Source organism: Atractosteus spatula, chromosome 13, assembly GCF_055471065.1.
Source record: "Atractosteus spatula isolate fAtrSpa1 chromosome 13, fAtrSpa1.hap1, whole genome shotgun sequence".
Taxonomy (NCBI): domain Eukaryota; kingdom Metazoa; phylum Chordata; class Actinopteri; order Semionotiformes; family Lepisosteidae; genus Atractosteus; species Atractosteus spatula.
The window spans coordinates 22,076,846-22,099,271 of NC_142718.1; the positions used below are offsets into that span (position 1 = coordinate 22,076,846).

At 39.2% G+C, this 22,426-nt stretch overlaps 1 protein-coding gene and 1 long non-coding RNA gene across 4 annotated transcripts; both read left to right on the forward strand.

Annotated features, from left to right (window-relative positions):
* Positions 1–1,590: 1,590 nt before the first annotated feature.
* Positions 1,591–16,141, forward strand: ftcd (formimidoyltransferase cyclodeaminase). 2 transcript variants are annotated; one of them, XM_088930779.1, is made up of 14 exons: positions 1,591–1,698; positions 2,255–2,438; positions 3,331–3,459; positions 3,899–3,987; positions 4,826–5,005; positions 5,867–6,004; positions 6,258–6,389; positions 7,909–7,970; positions 8,463–8,592; positions 10,015–10,176; positions 11,656–11,699; positions 13,201–13,339; positions 14,310–14,405; positions 14,866–16,141. In XM_088930779.1, exons 1-14 carry the CDS (start codon positions 1,645–1,647, stop codon positions 14,950–14,952), a joined length of 1,626 nt encoding a protein of 541 aa, XP_088786905.1. In that variant the 5' UTR covers positions 1,591–1,644; the 3' UTR covers positions 14,953–16,141. The 2 variants fall into 2 exon arrangements, with proteins under 2 accessions (XP_088786905.1, XP_088786907.1); XM_088930781.1 differs by lacking the exon at positions 2,255–2,438 and having other exon boundaries at positions 1,656–1,698.
* Positions 16,142–17,949: 1,808 nt separating this feature from the next.
* Positions 17,950–22,126, forward strand: LOC148821890 (uncharacterized). 2 transcript variants are annotated; one of them, XR_016093896.1, is made up of 4 exons: positions 17,950–18,028; positions 19,584–19,616; positions 20,003–20,400; positions 21,548–22,126. It is a non-coding gene; the product is annotated as an uncharacterized LOC148821890 (long non-coding RNA). The 2 variants fall into 2 exon arrangements; XR_016093895.1 differs by lacking the exons at positions 17,950–18,028; positions 19,584–19,616 and having other exon boundaries at positions 19,628–20,400.
* Positions 22,127–22,426: the final 300 nt, after the last annotated feature.

Consider the following 22,426-nt stretch of genomic DNA (forward strand, 5'->3'; position numbering starts at 1 on the left):
TGAAAAGCATCAAAATATGAAGTGCCATTAAGTGTGACATCTGTAGCAAATCACTTTAAAAAATAATTTTTCTTTTTTGAAATCAGACCTTATCTATCTTACAGATCTACCTTACAAGTATCTCTAACAACAACAATGACAACAATGGGGATAAAATTCCCAATCTTCGATGGGCTTTTTCGTATTATTGCCCCAGAGAAAAAACTGAAATTCTCTAGTTTTCTGTATTGATATATGCTGATAAACTTTAAGATCACAGCATATGTCCTAATGCAGGATTGCTCAAGTTAAAAAATTTTAAAATATATTTAGAAAATTCAAAATGCATACAGTACATATTACAACTACTGCTATTGTTTCTGCCATTGAGATGAGTTTCTGGGAATGATAATGCCTCTTTTAGCATCTGACTCTTACACCCACGTGTCTTGACGGAGTTAATATTTTCCATCTTTTTACATGTACTTTCTGCATTTTAACACTGTATAGAAGAAAGTTAAGGGATTGAAAAAAAATGTTTATAGAAAGATTTAAGACATTGAGTGAGACAGAAAGAAAAAAAAGTCAAACTTGAAAATATAAATCCAAAGCAAAACAAATCTGTGAAATACAAAAAAATAGTCCAATTTAGTAAAAAGCATTTCTCTCTCTGCTTCCTCTTTCCTTTAAGCCATTGGCGATTTTGGGTGATTTTTGTTTTTGAGTTTAAAACGTTTCAATTACCACTTGTTTTGCCGCAGTAATGGCATTAGAAGAAATGTGTGTATCAGCATCAACTTGTTTTATTTTGGAAAAGGAGACATAACACTGTCTTATTTTAAACTGTTTTTGCAATAGAAAGAAAATTTAATTATATTTAAAATACATATTGTGTGAGTTTATCCTGCTCATCTTACATTGCTCACCCGATTAGAAGAACCCAAGTCTAGCTTTTATGTTGGAAAATGTTATAGTATATATATTGCCTGTAAAAACAGGAAAATAAAAGATAAGACTAATTTCTCATAGTTTAGATATTTTTTGTAAGGTCAGACTAAATGATAATCTGCTGAGAGGCATTTTAATCAAAATACAAAAATAACTACTGATCACTGCAGCATGGAAGTGTGCTATGACAGAACCCATAGTTCTGGCTGTGGAGCCTCTTTTCTTTTTGGAATTTTAAACTCAACCTTTAACTCAGGACACATTTTTTAATTTAAACTACAGTATACATACAGTACAAGCACACAAGGTATATGAATACAAGTATTCTAAATAATGGATCTGCTGAATTATAAACCATATTTATTTTGGGATTTGGATAAACTCTTTGCTATATCTTTCTTTTCTTCAGTGCTATTTCATTTATATATATTTTTTGCTCTGCAAAACAGTCAAAGTGCAGAATATAGATTTATACCTTTCAGCTGGTGTATAGGGGACACTTCAGATGCATGGACCTTACAAACCATTAGAACAGACAGCACAATGGTTGACAGACTTATTTCAAGACAGTGGAGCAAGTTAATGATTGTCACAGTCAGCTTTAGGACTTTAGCCCTTAAAAGCTCCGTCTAGAGAGGAAAGTCAGACGCGTGTGTATTCCTGGGCTGCTGCAGACCTCTGGAGTCTTTGCTTACGGTTTCTTAATTTCAGCAGCAAATGGCCAAACTAGTGGAGTGCGTACCCAACTTCTCAGAAGGACGAAATAAAGAGGTAGGGTGTATACAAATGTTCTTTTATTTTATGTCGTTTAATTACACTAATCTTTAAGTCTGCATCACTTAGAAGTGATGTGAGTTAGGCTTCTGGTAATACTTTCTTAACTCAAAGTCTGACCAGTAAAAAACTTTAAAAAACACTTTGTCATTGCTAATGTAGCTATAATCATATATTTTGTCAAATATTTACTTATTCATGGGTCTTTTCCACATGAAAAAACCCAGAATTCACAATGTACAATTCTCCATTTGTAATTCAAACAGCGCATACTATATTTATACTGTAGCATTTAAGCACATTTTAAGAACAAATTGCTGTCCTTAGGAGACATTAGTTTATTTAGAATACATGTAGTGAAGCACAGATGCAAAGAGTTTTACACATTTTATAAATATGATAAATATTTATCATTTACACCAACATCTCAGTTGTTAGCATCTTCCTATTACTTTGTAGTTTCTGTCTTATGAATTAGATCAGTGGAAAAATAGCAATAGCTTGAATGTGATTACTGCAAAGATAAAAGGTCAGTGAGTGGGTCTGTTTGCAGGTTATCGATGCCATCGCCAATGCTATTTCCAGCACAGAGGGTTGCAGCCTCCTGGATGTGGACCCTGGACCCTCCACTAACCGCACAGTCTACACCTTTGTGGGGTCCCCCCAGGCTGTGGTGGAGGGGGCACTCAGTGCTGCCAGAGTAGCATTCCAGCTTATTGACATGACCAGGCACTCAGGTGAGCCTGCCAGCTAATGGTTTATTAGGATTGCTCACAATGTACAGTATCGCCAGTAGCTACATCACCCTGCAACCCACTGAACCTAAGAAGGTGTGAGCCTGGCCAGTACCTGGATGGGAGACCTCCTGGGAAAGCTAAAGCCTGTGCTGGAATAGGTTGTAGGGGGACCAGCAGGGGGCACTGACCCTGCAATCTGTGTGGGTCCTAATGCCCCAGCATAGTGACAGGGACACTATATAGTAAAATGGCGCCGTCCTTCAGATTAGACATAAAACCGAGGTCCGGACTGTCCGTGGTCATTAAAAAAAGTAGGAGTGTTACCCTGGCTAAATTTCCCATTGGCCTTTACCAATTATGGCCTTCTAATAATCCCCATCTATGAACTGGCTTCATCACTCTGCTCTCCTCCCTCACTGATAGCTGGTGTGGGTGAGCGTACTGGTACACTCTGGCTGCTGTCACATCATCCAGGTGGGACTGCACACTGGTGGTGGTGGAGGGGAATCCCCATTACCTGTAAAGCGCTTTGAGTGGTGTGTCCAAAAAAAAGCTCTATATAAGTGTTAGGAATTATTCATTATTAATTACAATGTTACAGGTCTGTTTGTTTTGTGGACAGTTTGGTTGAAGCTAAGTAGACGCTCTAAGTCCCACTGATCCATATCAGATTAAATGCCTTCATGTAGAGATTCAAGAACCACAGTGTTATCTTCAAAAAACCAACCGATCTTAAGAACCCTTTGGTGTTTAAACAAATGGAGCGTTGACTTAGAATGGAGTTAAACATAGTGGAAGCAAGGCATACTGAAAAGTGTAGTGAATGCTCTCTGCTGTTCTTGCTTGTCAACAACCTATCCTCCTCACTGGTGCTCCCATGGGCCCATCGCAGGTGAACACCCGCGCATGGGGGCCTTGGATGTGTGTCCATTCATCCCAGTGAAGAACGCGTCCATGGAGGAATGTGTGAGCTGTGGCAACCGCTTTGGGGAGAGGCTGGCTGAGGAGCTCCACGTGCCTGGTAATCCTTCAAGCCCTTCAGCTCTTGTGTTTCTAAAGCTCTCCTAAGAGTTCTAGAAACATCATCAGGGCTTTAAAAGCCGGTACTCTATATTCTGCAATAAATACTGTACATGTCATAATGAAATATTTCTTGCAGGGTAAGAACATGTAAATGAAGTCCACAAGGTCAGTGGCCTGTCATCTTTATCTAAAAGTATTCTCTTAAAATAAATGCCAGAATTACCAAGTGAATGCTGCCTTCCCCTTAAGGAAGGACAACCAATGTGACCTTAACAATATGCTGTTCTATTTTCTGCTCCTCATCTTCGCCCATGCCCACAACACATTTAATCGAATCGCTGGCATTTAGAAACAAAATACAGTACGTCATAGAAAAGAACTCCCTTCCTTGGAGAATTGTGACTGGACGTTGAGGCTCATATGATTTCTCCCCTCAGTGTACCTCTATGGAGAGGCAGCCCGCAAGGAGAACCGAAGATCTCTTCCTTCCATCCGTGCTGGGGAATATGAGGCCCTGCCTGAAAAGGTGAGTCTGGAAAAACATATTACCAGTATTACCATAGCACAATGTGAGCTAGGTCCCTGCTTGTATAAAAACAATTAACAGAGGACGACATTTATGTACTTGTAAGCAAAGAGTATGTTAATAATCAAACACATCTGTCCTGCTATAACATGCAGCTCTGGTTTAGAATTCTAGTCTCCTAGTCTGTTAGAGTGTTACCAGATTCTCTTTACAGTTTGCCTCGTTCAGTAAACTCACTGTGGCTTTTCCAAGATAGCTTCAACAGGGTTCAAAGAATTTAGTGACAATGGATTTGAAACTTCTGCTTCTCCTTTTTAAAATACTTTTTATGTCTTTTATCTACTAGGTTTGACCAGGTTTTTATTTTTTGTTGAATGTGCTCAGTGCAAGGTTTTCTTTCTGTGTTACATTGTTTGACTCAATATGTAAAAAGTCACATAAGACCTATTCCATATAACAAAAAGTACTTTCGGACAACTCCTTTAACTGGAATTTCCTTGAAATCGGGGAGTTGACACACATCTCCTTCTCTGAAATGTGCACATTTGAGTTATCTACCCTTATTCTGTGTGGGAGATCTCTCCTACAGTCGACTTAGGATCAAATGGAGGAGTAATGCAGTTGTAACTGATAACACACAGCTGTCCGTTACACCATCAAGGTCATTGTTGTGTGGCAAGTTTAGGTTACCCAGAGGAACTCTGGCCCACTCAAGCACAGTGGCTCTTGGCCAGTTGGGCACTGCCTTCTGGGAAATCCCAGCTGGCCAGTGTTACAGCTCAGACTTCAAGGGCACTTGCCAAACTACCCTTTTTATTTTTTCAATCTCGCTCCACAGATGAAGAAGCTAGAGTGGGCTCCTGACTTTGGTCCATCCACATTTGTCCCCACATGGGGAGCCACGGTGACAGGGGCCCGCAAATTCCTCATCGCTTACAATGTCAACCTGCTGAGCACAAAGGAGCAGGCTCACCGCATTGCACTGGACATCCGAGAGCAGGGCAGAGCCAAAGATCAGGTAAGGAGACACTGCCTTGACAATCCAGCACAGGCGGGAGGAGGGATTGGATTGTTTCTCGGAAATTAGGCTCTTTAACAGGGGGACGATAGGCATTCTGTTGAGGTCTAGAACTTTTAACTCATCAGATCTAAAGACTCAGAAACATTTCCACATTTCCACAGTCAAGAACTAAGAACATTTTTCTGTTTCCAAATGGGGTATGCTCAAACTAACATGGCTGCCTAGAAAGAAAATATATTCAGAGCACAACATAAGTAACTTGAACTGTTTTTTAAATTCTTCTGGGAATACTCTTGCAAAACCTTCATTTTTTTTTCCAAGAACAGTTGTATACTTTTGTACATGCATTACGATTGGAAATTTGGATTGTATTCACTGTTCCCCCTTCTAAGAACTATCAACCTGTAATTCTTTGTGCTTGGTATTACAGGTGTCATATAGCCACTGTATACATTTCCTGGGCACAGGACACTATACACATTTATAAAATATCTGTGGTATTTTTGTCCTTTTAGACCCATCTGTATGTGAAAGGTATCAGGAGAAAATAGCAACGTTATTTTCTTAATGTTATTGTTGTATCAAGAATGAAAAGTAAAATATTCCAATATATATATAACGACTGAGCTTTAGTGCTTTATCCATTATATTCATCAATCCCTAAATTGGAGGTGGGTTTGTTCCAGTGAGGGTCATGGCACTTTTATATTCAATGTTATCACAAAAAAATGAGAAATATATATATTTTTTACCTACATTAGTTTTAGTACCAAAGTAGGACGGTAGATTTGAAAATCAGTGTGGGTAGTGCATTCTGCTCCCTGCACCACTGAGCTGAGGTTTGTGCTTGTGCTCCAGCCAGGACGTCTGAAGAAGGTACAGGGAATAGGATGGTACCTGGATGAGGCCAGCCTTGCCCAGGTGTCCACCAACCTGCTGGACTTCGAGGAAACGGCACTCCACACCGTCTACGAAGAGATCTGCCGAGAGGCTGAGGTGAGAAATGCTGCCCCCAGTTCAGTTTACTTCTAGCTCTCAGATCAAAATCCAGAACAAAACATTTGTTTTGACTAGGTAAGTACAGAATAGAATGTAAGAGATGCCAGAGCTGTTAAAATGCCAGAGCTGTATGCAGTATCAATCTTAAATACTTATCTTACAAATCTTAAATGACAGATTTCTGAATTTCCGAATTTTTCCTGAACATTTACAATGATCCTCCTTTCAGTAACCCTCTTCTGCCTCTCAGGAACTGAACCTGCCTGTTGTGGGGTCTCAGATTGTGGGTCTGATCCCACTGAAAGCTGTCCTGGACTGTGCAGAGTTCTACATGCAGAGAGACAACCTCTTCATACTGGAGGAGGAGCACAAAGTGAGACTGGTGAGTATAAGACAAGGCTTACCTTTAAGTGCACTGAAACACTGTTTCACTGCCTGACCACACAAAAGGTACAGTGCAGCAATGGCAACTGCTTCTTCAGCTTTTCATATCTTTCAGTTTTTAATGCCCTGATTTAATGCGGGGACGAATTACAGTATGGATTCCTTTTTAAAGGATTGTTATTAGGGCAGGAAACAGACTTAAGCCTCATTCTGACATAAATGAAAAAAGGAAACTTTCATTGTGTCATAAAGAGGACATCTTCAGAGGGCCTCCATGCTATAATGAAACATTGGTTTTGAATGTCTGTTTTTGAGGAAAGAATGCCACTAGCAAGTTAGCATTGTTGCCTTGCAGAGCTGGGGCCCTGAATTCAATTCCTGGAGTGTTATCTGCATGGAGATTGTACAGCGTTCACTTGGGTTTCCTCCAGGTGCCTTGGTTTTCTCACACAGTCCAAAAACTTGTAGATAGGTTAATTGGCTACTGGCAAAACTGGCCCTGGTATGAGTGTGTGCTGTACATGCTCATGTCTGTGTGTGTCCTGTGATGGACTGGCACCCCATCCATTGCATCCTGCTTTGCCCCTGTCACTTGTCAGGACAGGTTCTGGCTTCCATGTGATCCTGTATTAAATAATGTCATTAAAAAATAGATGATTGTATGAATGGACTGTCACTAGCAGAGAATGGAGGTGTATGGGAATTAGAGGTATGCTGAAGACATCCGAAGCACAGATGAAGGATCGCAGTGCCAGTGCAGTAAGTTGAGCAGGCTGTTAGCAGGCAGGCAAAAGCAAAAAAAATAAACTATCCTACATTGAAGCCAAACAAGCCAAGTCAAAGGCACAAAGGGTGATATGTAAGGGAAGTTGTAGTTGTAAGCCAGGTGTGAAACACAAAAGGCAGTGACATAGTCGAAGCAGGCCAGGCTGGAACACAAGAAAGTGCAGACTAAGCACAAGGGATGATCCAGAAATGTTGTTACGTCAAACAAGTATTGAAGCCGGAGAAAACTAATACACACAAAACACAAAGTCAGGGAATGCCAAGACACAAGTAGAGGCTCTATTACTGAGAGGTGAGGCACTGTCATAACTGTTCTTGAATACCTTCTGGTAAAATGGTATGTAATGGTTTAATTGCACATAAGTAGAATACATTTTCGAACCGATAAAGTTGTCGCGGCAACAGATGTGTTAACAGGCTGAGTGGAGGCTTAGGTGATTGCCATGGTGCTTCAGGTACACAAACCAGCTCTTCTGTAGGAGCAACTACGACAACTCACTTACTGGCTAAAAATTAAACAAACTTGAAACATGGCAAGTTGAAATTAAAAAATTAAAAGAACTTGAAATATGGCATCAGGCAGTTACATGAAATGCTGCAATATATCAATAGAAATGTTCTTCAGTAATACTGTAGTATAATCATGTATGAGACTACACAAAATGACATACCATGCCTTCATCTTCTTCATATATAACATAAAATCAAACAGTGACATCTCTTCTTTTCAGGTTGTCAGTCGCCTGGGATTAGATTCGCTTGGGCCTTTCGTTCCAAAAGAGAGAATTATAGAGTAAGTAATATTAATTAATAATTGCTTACACTTATATAGCGCTTTTCTGGACACTTCACTCAAAGAGGTTTATGGGTAATGGGGACTCCCCTACACCACCACCAGTGTGCAGCCCCACCTGGATGATGTGATGGCAGCCATAGTGCGCCAGAACGTTCAACAGACATCAGCTATTAATGGGGAGGAGAACAGAGCAATGAAGCCAATTCATAGATGGGGATTATTAGGAGGCCATGATTGGTGAGGGCCAATAGGAAATTTGGCCATGACGCTGGGGTTACACCCCTACTCTTTTCAAGAAATGCCCTGGGATTTTTATTGACCACAGAGAGTCAGGACCTCGGTTTTACGTCTCATCCGAAGGACGGCGCCTTTTTACAGTATAATGTCCCCGTCGCAATGTCACAGTGCAAACATCCTCACACTGCCTGAGCAGCGCTCTGCTGCCTGGTACTGACTGGGGACTGAGACGACGGTGCGTCTGTTGTGCAGGTACATGGTGGAGGGCGCTGAGCAGGGGGAGCGGCTGGCATCTCTGCCTCTTCAGCAGTTCATCCGGAGTGTGGGGGCCAGGACAGCAGCGCCAGGAGGGGGCTCAGTGTCGGCTGCGGTTGCTGCTATGGTATGTCTCTGAAAATTCCCCTTCAGGGACAGCTCAGCATGCGGTAGCTTGGACCTTAATAATGTATACTGGTAGGGGAAAATACTGGTCCCTGAGAATCACGTTAGCTTTGATTTTACTTCATCTCAGCTCTTCATTCCTGTTAGTTAATGGGCCTAATGTTAATGCTACAATTTGATCCATCTTTTGATTGATTGGTTGATTGATTGATCAATACCTACATGTATTTCCAGGACTCGGCAGTGACAGAGATGGCTGTCCCAGAAAAGATGTACAGTATGTCAGTGGTTGAGCTCTTGCCAAGATGACCTCTGTCATATATAGCATTTTGTATTCCCCCTCTATTTCTTCCATTTGGTGTGTTGATACATATGAGCTAACAAGGAAAAATATCCCAAGACACCAGGGAATCAGTTTCTAACATAATGACTAACTGTGTCATTCAAATGTCATCTTTTTATATACTTACTCTTTTTTGTATGATCAGCAAATGAGAAAGAGCAAATTAAGAACTAATTAATGCTATCAGGTCTTTTTTTTTGCGCCACATTGTATTACTGGGAGGGTAACTGAATGTTTAATATGACTCTAAAATATGTTTTATCATCTGGACTTAATATTAGGGCTGGCACAGTGGTTAGCACTGTTGCTTTGCAGTGTTGGCGCCCTGGGTTCAATGGGTACTATCTGCATGGAGTTTGAATGTTCTCCCCATGTTTGTGTGGGTTTCTGCCTCGTACTCCGGTTTCCTCCCACGGTCCAAAAACATGCTAGTGGGTTAACTGGCTTCTGAGAAAATTGTCTCTGGTGTGAGTGTGTGCTTGTCTGTTCGTACCCTGCAATGGACTTGTTGTAGGAAATTCTTCAGCAGAGGAGTAGGACACAGTCTTGTGCAGTTTTATTGAGCCTCAGTAAGTACAGCAATGCATGCTGGGTCTGCCCCACAGAACAGAGAAACTGCAAGCATTTCCCAGCTCATAAATACAGTATTGACTAAGAGACAAAAGCTACTACAGTACTTCATGCTTTAACATGTGACAGGAGTCGGCTTGACGCTTTTAAGTGTTTTTCCCTTGTTAATGGTGCGTTTTCCTTGTTTATGGCTTCCTCTGTTTATTTTCCTCTTTTAACACTTGCAGTGGCATTTGTTGTTGCAGCTGTTCGTACAACTCACCTTTGTTTGCTCTAACAAATATTTTCGTTAACAGATCTCAGCAATCATTCTAATGACTTCTACAATATGGTTCAGTACTAATATTGTATTGCTGGATATGTGCAGGAAATCAATGGATGTATTTAACATGACAATTCAGGGTTGTCAAGTACTGTCTGTATCAACTACTGCATTTAATGTTCTTGAAACAGTCCTCGGAGCTCTAGAACATGAGTGTTTCATCGTGTGGGTCTGCCTGGTGTCTCTAGGGAGCAGCGCTGGGGTCCATGGTGGGACAGATGACATACGGAAAGAGACAGTTTGAGAGACTGGATGGTGTCATGAGAAGACTGATCCCTCCCTTCCACCACGCCATGAATGAGCTCATTGCTATGGTTGATGCCGACTCCACAGCTTTCAGCAGCTACATGGTGAGCACGTCTGACTGCTGTTCCCTGTAGTAGGAGCAGCAGTAAAAATAATGCATTTCACTTTTGTAGAATGAAAGTACAGGAAAGGGTTGAGTTAACACATTTTTTTAAAATTTCACATAAAAAAGACATATACTCCGGTAACAGAATGTTCTTACAGCAGTCCATATACTGCATTCCAGCAGAAATGGCATCAAAGAGTCATACTTATGCACAACAATATGGACAATTACAGACAGGCACTAAAGGATGTGTTCCATGCAGTGATGGAAGGTTGTCAGTTCTCATCAGCAGTGACACAAAAAAATAGCAGCTCCCACCATCCCAGAAGAAGGGTCATGGTTGGGTCTCCATGAGTGTAATTGAATACTAGGTCTCAGTATGATGTCAAAGACATGGATCTTCCAGCATCAGTGATGACTGCATTCCTTTTCAGGGAAATTCCTCCAAAACAACTTTCTTTAAAAAAAACCTTTATCTTAGAAATGCATTTTTAGCAAATCATGCATTTTATTTTATTGCAAAATTATTTAACCAATCCAAAACCAAAATGGAATCTTATTAGAAAAGGATCGTTAAGGTTAGATAAAAAGTCCTAAAATAGTGTGTGTACACTATTAACTAATATACAGCAAGTACTGTAGCTCCCAGTTCTTATACTGTACATCAGCACACATAGATGTCAGAACATCAAAATGAGAAGAAAGTTATTTAAAACAGCTCCTGTTTTTCGCTAAAGCCCTCTTCAACCTGAATGTAATTGTTGTCCAGGAATCTCTATGTGTACATTAGGAAAAGAAATACGGTACTTTGTGTGAAAATGCCCATGACTCACAAATGTTTCTCATGCAACCATTGAGAGACACTTTGCTCTCATAACAAAGCTCTTGCATTGTATTAGCTCCACCTGGAGTTACAGTGAGAAAAAAAAACCTAATCTTGAAGATCTTTCTTCTCTGTAGAAAATGACCTTTAGCAAACTGTTGGAATCAGACTTCTCACCTGCTTTACTATTATTACAATTATCCCTCATGACCCTCCAGGTGTGGTACATGCTGTAGGAATGCAACAGATGACATTTAGGTTTGTGGGACCTGTTTAAAAGAAAACACTTTTGCACATGTGCAGTTATACAAAAAAACAAAAATTGAAAACGTTAGGTGTGAGGCTATGAATTTGTTTAAAACACTGGGACTAATATTGCAGCAAATGATAGGTTTATTGACCTGTAGAATCTAACAGCAAATGTTTCAAAACAACTCTTCCAAACATGACCTTGATCTTTAAAAGAAAAATGAAACATAAGTTACTGCACACCCAGCTTCAATGTCCAAAATAATGCCAGTTTTCCAAAGGGGAATTCAATATCAATGCAAAACCCACTGGTGAAACTCAGCTTCAATCTGCAGTTAGAGAGTCACATTAGCTCTGTTCAAATTGTAATTTCTGCACATAAACTATTTTCTTCTCTCTTTTCAGACTGCTCTCAAACTGCCTAAAAACACAGCAGAAGAAATTAAAAGGTATGCGCAGAGATAATAAGGGAATTAAAATTCTGGGTCAGTGGAGCTATTTCTGCATATGCAGAGTGGCCAAAAAGAAAACCAAACAGGGTTTCTGTAAGAATTACTTTATGTTGAATAATACAAACAACTTAATTCCAGCATGCTGAAGAAGAGATTGTATTTCCACCAATATTCCTATGTAGCCTAGTAACTAGGGAAATTCTTTTTGGTCTAAATATTTTGTGCTTTAGCCTCAATATCGACATCTAGACACACCTTGAAAGTAAAATGTTACTGAAACGTGAAGGAACTTAGCTGATGCGTATCATCCAACACAACATACATTTGTACTGATTCATATAACTGGGTGAAGCTGGACGTCTAAGATTAACTTTGCTCAGGTATACAACAACTGTACTGCACCCAGGATTTGGCCCCACAACATTGTAGGCATACGTTCAGAGCCCCTAACCACAGCCCCACACTTCTTACCTATTTCTCGTTACACAAATGCTGAGGGAATTTGTATCTTGAGATTCAAATATTTCATGCCTCTGGGAAGATGGTTGATAAGTTTATAAATGATTTTGTATTGTATAATAACCCAGGATGCTCCAGCAAAGTGCTATGATGTTTGTACGCAGGTGCTTAAACCCCAAGTCCAAGATGCAGTTGCTCTTAAATCCTTTAGTAAGAGATTTACACAGTTGAAAAAACAAAACTTAATGCAAACCTTGAGGGAATCTAGAAATGGAAAAAAAATCACACAGATTGTTAAGCCCTTAGTCTAATGAAATTTAGCTCAGAAGAGATTTAGTCAGGGCTCTATCTTTATCCATGAAAACCTAAAAAACAACCAAATACAGATGTTGAGTTCTTAATCTTGATAAGTGACAAGCAAATCCATCCAATAAGTGAGAAGGTAAATATTTGCCACCTCAAATGTTTTGGCTTAGTGTGTCCGTGCTCATTTCCTACCTGGATCCCACCTCTTCTGCGATGTGGCAGCATACCAAGGGTCAGGCACCACACCTGATAGAAAGTTCATTTCTGTGCAGGCAAATGTGAAAATGGTGTGTTTAAAAACGTAAGCCCTTAGTGCCTTACGCTTCTCTTAGCATAGTTGTCTGCTTTCTTTAGTGATACTTGAACGTCTCTTGTTATCGAGGAACAAAGAAAAAGGTTGTTCAGAAAAAATAGCTAGTCTGCAGGGATATAATGAGGAGAATAAGTTGCAGACCTGACAGGGGGAGGTGAGATGAATCAGATAGGACCCAGTCTTTCTTGGAGTCATGATTGGAATTTCTACATGACCAATTGGTATTTTATTTGATCAATGCTTACCAGCATGCATTTTAGAATAATGTTAACACATAGGTTCCAAAATCTGACCAAAAGAGGCCTTTGAATGCTACTTTTTTTATTCTGTATCTTGGTGACCTTGAAATAGACCACAATCATTTCCATGTTCAGATAGCTGGAATATGAGTCTCTAAAGTATATGGTGTGTTGTCTGAAGGAGGGAAGCTGCCATGCAGGAAGGTCTGAAGAGGGCTGTGAGAGTCCCCCTTTCTCTAGCGGAGAGAGTGAGTGTGCTGTGGCCCAGTCTGAAGGAGATGGTCCTTTATGGAAACCTGGCCTGCAAATCAGACCTTCAGGTGGGGGAAAAAGTTTAAGGCTGCAAATGCCTTTCAAACCCATTTACTGCAACTCAATAAATACTACAATACAGTACGTCCACATAAAGCTATTATAATTCATACTTCCAATCTGCAGAACAAATTGTGTACTTAGGAACCTGTCTGATAACTCGTAGACATTTGCATCCAATGAACAGCAAAGAAAACATTAGAAGTTACCACAAACCAGTATGCTCATACTTCGCAGTCAAATTCACCTGCTCATCTCCAGCCTCATCGCACATTTTTCATCACTCAATTATCACTGCACCTCACCCATATTTACCCACTGCCCCCCTCGGGATTGTTGCAAACAGCATTCCTATTTTTTCTCTCTCATGTTACTTTCTTTTTTTTCAATAAACTTCAAGCTCTTTACTTCATTAAATGTTCTACATATACATAAATTAGACAGGAGATAAATTCATACGTTGCTTGGTACCAACTGTGGGTAATCTGTTCTTGCAAAGAGGGAAACTTCGGACCCTAAATCAGGTGGAAGAAACTTAGGGCAGTTTCTCTGAACAAGATTCACAATTTTATATTCTGCAAATTGATTAATTTATGAGCAATAAGGTGCTTGAATGATCAAAGAAATATTCAACTGCTTGTTTACATTTAGTAGAAAAATGAGGAAACTACAATGCTGAGAGAAGTCATTTAATATAAATTCAGAGACGAATTCAGAGACCAAAAGACATTTCACAATCTTTGCGGTCACTTCTCATGCAACATTTCAATCACTTGGTTGGAAAACAGCAATTCAGTAAATAAAAAAAAATAAAAATAAAACACAATTGAAATGTCTGGATAGCTGAGGGATCTAGGATCAGTTTCAGGATAATGGAAATGTTGCTACGCATGACGACAATGTCAGATGTCCGCTGACAGTACTTTTTATTTGAAATGTGTACTGTATATAGTGAATTTTCTTTTCTGTTTTGGGTAGGTGGCAGCCAAAGCTCTTGAGACAGCAGTGTTTGGAGCATATTATAATGTCGTGATAAACCTCAAAGATATCAAAGATGAAAGTTTCAAAAATGAGGTAAGTACCTGGTCTTGGAGAGACATGGCATTGAGGGAAAATACATTATGAGGGTGCTTAACTAATGACAAAGGGAAGCACACATTTTTATATATACAGTATACATACTGCTAAACTGCAAAGCAAGGGCTGTAATACAGTCAGCCACAGAAATCCATGTTTTAATATTCACATTAGATTAAATTTCTTGTTAAGAATATTTAAAAGGCAGTTACTCCCAGTTGTGACAATTGCATTTGCCTTTTATTGGCAAGTTTCTGTTTCACAGGTTTGACCTGTTCACTACACTTCCTTTTTTTCAGCTGTGAAAGAGTTTCAAAATGTTATACATCTCCTTTAGTACCTCGTCCCTCGTTTTCACATGGACACTCCCACTGCTTTTCTACTGCTTTCTACCTTCTCTGTTTAGGTGCTGACTCAGGTAGCACTCCAGTTAATCCGCTGCGACTCTTTCCCACAGACCCAGAAGAGGGCCTCTGCCCTGCTGCTGGAGGCCAGGGAGAGCGCAGGTGCAGTCCTAGAGGCTGCTGAACAGAGAAGAGAGTGAAGAACTAATGCAAATGGGTCTGGGCAGAGCGGTGGCACTGTCGCTAAGGATCTGTGACTGGAAGGTTGCTGGTTCAAATCCTGTGGCCGGCAGAGGAATCCTACTCTGTTGGGCCCCTGAGAAAGGCCCTTAACCCCAGCTGCTCCAGGGGTGCTGTATAAATGGCTGACCCTGCGCTCTGACCCCAAGCTTCTCTCTCCCCCCATCTGTGTGCCTGTGTGTCTCATGGAGAGCAAGCTGGGGTATGCGAAAAGACAAATTCCTAATGCAAGAAATTGTATATGGCTAATAAAGTGATCTTATCTCTTACATCCCACCTTAGTTCTACATCCATTGCTGAATGAAAAGAAACTGAGCTCCATCTGTCACAGCAAATAGGATAATCTCACTGCAGACTTCCTTTAATGATTTTCAATTTGGCATTTCATTATAATGCTTCCCATGCTATCCTATGTGTTTCCATTCCTCACAATTGGAAATAGCTTCCAACTATCCAGTCCTTGTGTAACAGAGCTCAGGTTGCAGCCTGGTACAGAAGATGACCCCCCTGGAAAGTTGAATAGTATTGTACAGACATTTCTTTAAAGAAGCCAGAGTATGGGTTCAACAACACCCATGTAGCTTGTTCCATAGTCCTACAACCTTTTGGATTAAGTGCCTCCCTTTCTTGGTTTTAAATGTAATTAGGTTTTAATGGGGATATAACACCGGTACAGTCACAGATTATCTACTTTTAACACTCTTTTTGTGGAGGTAAACACATGCATTTTAACCTCACAAAAACTGATGGAATAGCCCATAAACCGCTCCAGTTATGTTACTTACAGGTGTACAGTATGTAAGAGTCCCTTTTAAAATGAGAATTTTTGTGTCATTTTTAAAGACGCACTGCTTATATGTTGCACATACCTTCTTTAGACAATCAAAGCTGCAGATGCTTCATGATTTATTTTTAGAGTTGCATGGAGTTTATATTTGAATCATTTACACACAGGCCTGTGACATATTCTGTACAAAAATGAATGGTTCAGAGAAGTCTGTTTATAGTACACTTCCTCATTCTCATAGTGTCTGCTTCCTGATTTGTCTGTGATTCGAGGACACAGAAATGTGCAGTTGCCACAACCAGACTGGTATACAACAGAAGATAAAATAATTGGGAAAATGTTTATAAAAGAATAAAACAAAGTTTGAGTGCTGTTTTGAGTGTGGGGTCAATTTTATCTTCACTAAAAACAATCTAAAATTTCAGTTATTGGTGACAGGAGTTCAATTATTGCAAAATCCTCTAGTGATCAGTAAACTGTATTCCAGTTTCCAGGAGACAAGCATTTCCTTTTTCAGTCAGTAAGCTGTGTTGTTGTGCCACAAACGTTACTCCTCAATATTTTTCCAGTATTCTGGATTAACAGGGTATTTAGCAGTAAACCCATACTACAAAGCATCTGGTGACCTTTAATACTTATCTGTCACACAGTCATAAATGAAAACTCCAGAGGTAGCTTGTTGACATTGGCATGCTAATGCAATTATAATCACAATAGTAAGAGTCACACAGGTTTCATACCGGACCTGCCACAGTGATTACTTTAAAAGTACCATTGTGAGGAAAATCTTTGCATTGTGTTGAAGGTGAACCCAACCCCTGAACAGCAAAATACTTTGTAAGAGTCTTTGAATGTAGGAAATTGAAATAAATAAGAGCAAAATGTTCCAGGAACTTTCAACTTGACAACATGTTGTAAAAAACAGTAGTTCAAAAACAACAGATATCATTTTATGGCACATGACTGAAACCATTCCATAGTGAAGGCTACAGCTATAGCTCTAAGTTGCCGACAACTAATTCAAAAGCAGGATTAATTAACAGTATTATTTTTTCTCTTTAAAATTATTTAGGTCAATGATGCCCCCTGCAACTTTGTCATAGTAGAATTGCTAGCTGTTTCTCTATAGCACTACTTGAGATTCATGTTGCAGAGAGACTTTGGTATTTTGATCCATTACATTTCACATTGGGGCAGCACGGTGGCTCAGTGGTTACTATTGGTGCCTTTCAACACTAGGGCCCTGGCTTCAGGTCCAGCGGTGCTGTCTGTGTGGAATTTGTATTTTTTCTCCCTGTGTTCATGTGGATTTCTGTTTAACTGTCTTCTGGGAAAACTGGCCCTGGTGTGTGTGTGCAAAGGACTGGCATCCCATACAGGATGTGTCCTGCCTTGTGCCTGTTGCTTGCTGGGATAGTCTCTAGTTCCCCCGTAACCCTGTATTGGATAAAGTGGGTAGGGAATGGATGGATGGATATTTCACACTGGTTTTGATCAAAGTGTCCTTTGGAAAAAAGAGATGAGTAAAACTACAGTCCTCTGTTCTGCTTATGCCCAATGACTGAAGGATCCCCTGTTATTCTTCTTTCAAAGCAGCAGTAAGGAATCAGCCATTGCCTCTATGGCTTTTTATGTGCTGAATGTTAAAACCTTGTTAGAAATGTATATACAGTACTGTAATTTGAGCAGCCAAACATGGGTGAAAGATTTTATGGGGAAAGACTCCTCAGACCCTGAAATGAACAATCCGATCTTTCCTTTATACAGTATTGCCATTGAGATAATCAAATGCATCAAAACACATACATACAACATATTGAAGCAATAAGGGAATAAAGATGATTCAATAAAGCAATAAAGGTGATTCATCTGGGGTTTTCATTTAACTCTATTACAGGACTTACAGTAAGTCCAATAAGTAATTGATTTATTTAATGGACATGTTTTTCTGATTACAGGCATTATTGTGGTATAGTTCAGTGTAAGGGGTTACCCTTCAGCATGGCATTCAGCACTTATACACATTTTTTAAAACTTATTGAAAAATGTCCAGTCATGGTGTTGGTAGAAAGCTGTTACAGCTAAATAAAAATTCTGTTTTGTTTGCAACTGAGCAACACGCCCAGCCACACCTCAAGATCAGCACATGACTGCACTGAGAATGTGGAGGCAGAGAGCCTGGGGCTGGGTGGGTATTTCTAAAGCTGGTTCCTCTACAGAAACCACCAGTAGCTGATAACCATCCTGCTGTAAGTATGGCTTTTTTGCTATTCAATTTGCCATCTAAAATATTTATAAAATAATTATATGCTTATTATTTTCTAAATTTTTTTAAAATAAAATGCAATACTAATATAGTGGAATGTATTCTAGTAATCATTACATTTTTTCTGGAAAACAAAATTTTGTATTACCGATTTAAATCAGAAGGAATATGCTACTAGGCAAGATTTAAACAATGATCTGTAATGGGAATATTGTGAGAATACTATTATCATATGGGGAATTGTCCCCAAAAAACAGATTATACTACTGTATACTACTGAATTGGATTGATTGTGCCAAACCACAATCACAGGCATATTTTTTTAATGTTGCAACTTAAGTTTACTTTTTTAGTACATATTTTATGAGCAAAGTATGATTCTGATCTTGCTAGAAAGATATTGTAACTTTACAATATGATAGCAATCATATCCAACTATTCCTGTTTTGTTAAATGGTGGGAGGGGTGGGGTGGAGTAACAGGTTACTTTGAGTGTTTTGTGTCACTGCCCTTCTTCAGTCATTTTAAGATAATTGCTATTATTTCTGACACCCCACATTTTTCATTGGATATTGAAGGCTACATAGCGTACAGAGCAATTATGCATATTAACAAAGTGTGAAGAGGAACTGCTTTCTCATTTGTGACATTTATGAACATTTCATACAGTAAAGGAACTACACAGTGATAATATATAGTCAATGTGTTAAAGCAACAGACGTGAAACAGGTTATTGGACTTTCTGTGTTTCTGTGTTAATCAGTATCCACAAGGCACTGTGACACTCCATGGCACTGTACAATTGTGGTGCATTTTGTGGCACAATGTCAGAAACTGCAACTTGGACAACTCTGCAAAGGCCCAGTGTGTTCTTTGATGATTCAGTGAATGTCAAGGCTACAGAAATAATGGAAATTGCCATATACTGTAGATACAGCTATCAAATGGTCCCGTAATCCACTGGACACTTTGAGCACGAAGAGTGTTTTAAAGTTGCCAATAATAACCATTGTGTAAAATGTTTAGTTATGGCTATGAAAAAAAGCATTACAACATCCAGAAATACAAGCAGACCAAGAATTCTGCACAAAGGTTAAGTATATCTATGGGCAATCTTATAGCTACGTGTTTGTGTCATTAATATTTTCTCTTATGATCTGCCTCAGACATACAGTACTCCTCTACAGTCTTCATTGGCACATGAACTTGTCTGAAAGGGCCTTCTGACAAAACCTTATTTGAAGGCAAAATATTTTATACACACTTGGCATCATCCTAACAAACAAGCTGAGTTAATACAGTAGTTAAAGCCTACAAGCACATTTTATCTGGGGCACAGTTCCATAAGTCTCAGAAAAAAAACAAAACAAAAAAAAACCTTCTTCTGTCAGAAATAGTGAAGTATTGTCACTTATCTTCAGTGTCAAAAGATATCGATGTCAATATACTGTACCTTAATTGCATTATGCTATAATTATATTATTATTTCTGTTTATTTTTTAAGATCTGAGACAGTAACCATTTTTTCCTAATTGTAGGTCTGAAATTCACAATGTGGGGCAATAATCCAGGTCAGTTTTTTTACTCTTAAATTATTTATTCACAGCTGTTACTTACTTACAGTAATTATTTTGGGGAGGAATTTAGGGCCCGAGAACATTTTCTGAATTGTGTTTGACTTTCTGTCCCATCATAGAATGGTTAGTATTCTATGCCACTCACCTCTCTTTTGCTTAAATATGTGATTTTTGATGATTAACTTGTCAGAAAAGAGAAGAAAAGAAACACAATGCTTCGGCTGTGGAGCCTTCTTGAAGTGTGACAGAATGTTAACAGAATCAGATTTGTCAGTTGTCAATAACTTCACGGACTAGAAACTACAGAATGTAGTAACAGCATTCTTTATATTGGTATCATTGTAATTCTCAGTACTGTCTTCATATTTGTGTTGTAGGAGGCACAAATCCTGCAGGCTGCCAACAGCCATGTCCCACGGGTCCAGGGACACAACCACTGCCATACCCTTCTGGACAGCAGCCATGTCCCCCTGGACCACAGCCATTCCCTCCTGGACCAGGGACACAACCTCCGCTGTATCCTCCTGGACCAGGAGTATATCCTCAGCCCTGTCCTCCTGGACCAGGGACACAGGCCCCATCGTGTCCTACTGGTGGTCATAGGAACCATGAGGGGAGTCCAGGATGTGGTACTAAGCATCATGAACACGGTCATGAGCATGGTCACGGTCACGGCCATGGTCATGGGCATGGGCATGGACATGGGCGCGGTCATGGTCATGGTCATCATGGCCATGGACGAGGTGGTGGACATCATGTTCATGGCCATGGAAAAGGGGTAATTATTTCTATTTCTTCTTTTTCCTCTTGGTACAGAATTCTCTTTCAGTTAATGTCACCTTGACAGCATTGCAAGCATGCCAGTCATAACACCCTTACATCTTATTGGGGTGGTGGGTGAAACTGGAGAAGGATTTTGGTAAAAAAAGCAAATAGCAGGATTATCAAAAATATTCTGCATTTCTACACTTTCCCTAGTGTTGCTACACCACATTAATTCTCTTTCAGTTAATGAAAAACTTGTTCTGCACTTAAGGATGAAGTTTATTTTCTCCATTCTCAAAATGCATTCTATCTGTCCTCCCATGCCCTGCAAAAATCTGTTTGGCTTGTCTTTTCCCTATGATAGGCTGGAAGTTTACCAATGTCCTGCATTATCTTGTCATATCCTAGAAATTAAGTAAGGCTGCACAGTAGGTGGCACTCTTCACTTTAGACTAGAATTTAAAAAACAAAAACAATGCCCTAGTATAATGATTTAGGTCGGACATTTTGGTGTAGAAGTTGCAGTCTTTTTAATAAAATTTAAATAGATATCCTAACTACATACTTTAATAACAAGTTATTAAAGATCTCATAGTTCTTTCCAAAAGAGTAGGGACAGGGATCCCAGTGTCCTGGCTAAATTCCACTCTAGGCTAATACAGTCTGGCCTTCCTGAAGTTCCACCTTAGTTTAATTGGTGAAGCAATTCCTCAGTTCTCCACATAATCTCCTGTGCAGCATGCCTGCTGGTCCATAATGACTGCAATATATCACCCACTTTAATGGATGAAGTGGATTTCCTCCTATATGATAACTTCTGCTTACAATCTCTTCAGGGTGAAAAGCTCTATATAAAATTGTAAATTTATTATGTGAATTTTTAACACAGCTCACTGCTCCTCACCCACTTCTGTTATGTGGGCAATTAGAATCAACAATAAACATTGAATAAGTATTATACGTTTACATTATACTGGAAACAAAAATGACAGTATCATTTTAGCAATTTATTTTAGCAATGTGGAGAAGTAAAATGTTGTACTGTTCTGGAACTCTGCTTTGTGTTTTACATGCTCTTTAACATCAGGGAGGGAGAAAAGTATGGAAGCCCATGCTGATGGAAAAAAAATCATGCCTGGTGTTTTTCCCTTCTTTTTCAGCACTGTTCCAGTGGCAGTGACTCCAATTAGAAGGATGTGCAGAAGATGAACACTTTTCATCATTAGCTTTGTGGATTTTTCAGTTTTTGTGATGGGAAGGAATGGATTAAAATTGTATTTAAATGACTAGTTCATTTCTTGTGATTTAAAGTCTATCTGTATTCCTTATATCTTAATGATTTTATGTTCCAAAAGACATGATGCAGGTGGCAGAACAATTGTCAATATCTTACAGATGAAATTGAAAGAACTCAGAAACTGTGGTACTGGCAAACCAGTTACACACTTGTAAAGAGCAAAAACAACTGATCAATTACAGATCCATAGAACACTAGGCAACATAAAATAGTCACTAACTTTGTTAAGAAGAATAGTTTTTTTTCCTCAAAATTTCTATTTTAAATTTTACTTTATTAAGACTCATTCTTTTGCTTTAATGCAGAGTGTTGAGCTCGAAATGTATGTGGAGTAAGCTAGCATTTTTACGTTTAAAGCTTTGCTAAGCATGTTTCGAGACAAAGATTAACTGACAACATGTTTGAAGGTTCTTCATTTTTAAAATAAAACACCTTTACTATGTAATGGTTTCTTGGTGTTATTACAGATCCTGCTTGCTGTAGGAAATAATCTTTTAGTTTTGTGTCCAAGTGTAAACTCTGAATGGCTTAGGCCAGGCTTGAAAAGTGATGAAACATACACAGTGGTGTGAAAAAGTGTTTGCCCCCTTCCTGATTTCTTATTTTTTTGCATGTTTGTCACACTGAAATGTTTCAGATCATCAAACAAATTGAAATATTAGACAAAGATATTACAAGTTAACACAAAATGCAGTTTTTAAATGAATGTTTTTATTATTAAGGGGAAAAAAAAAATCCAAAA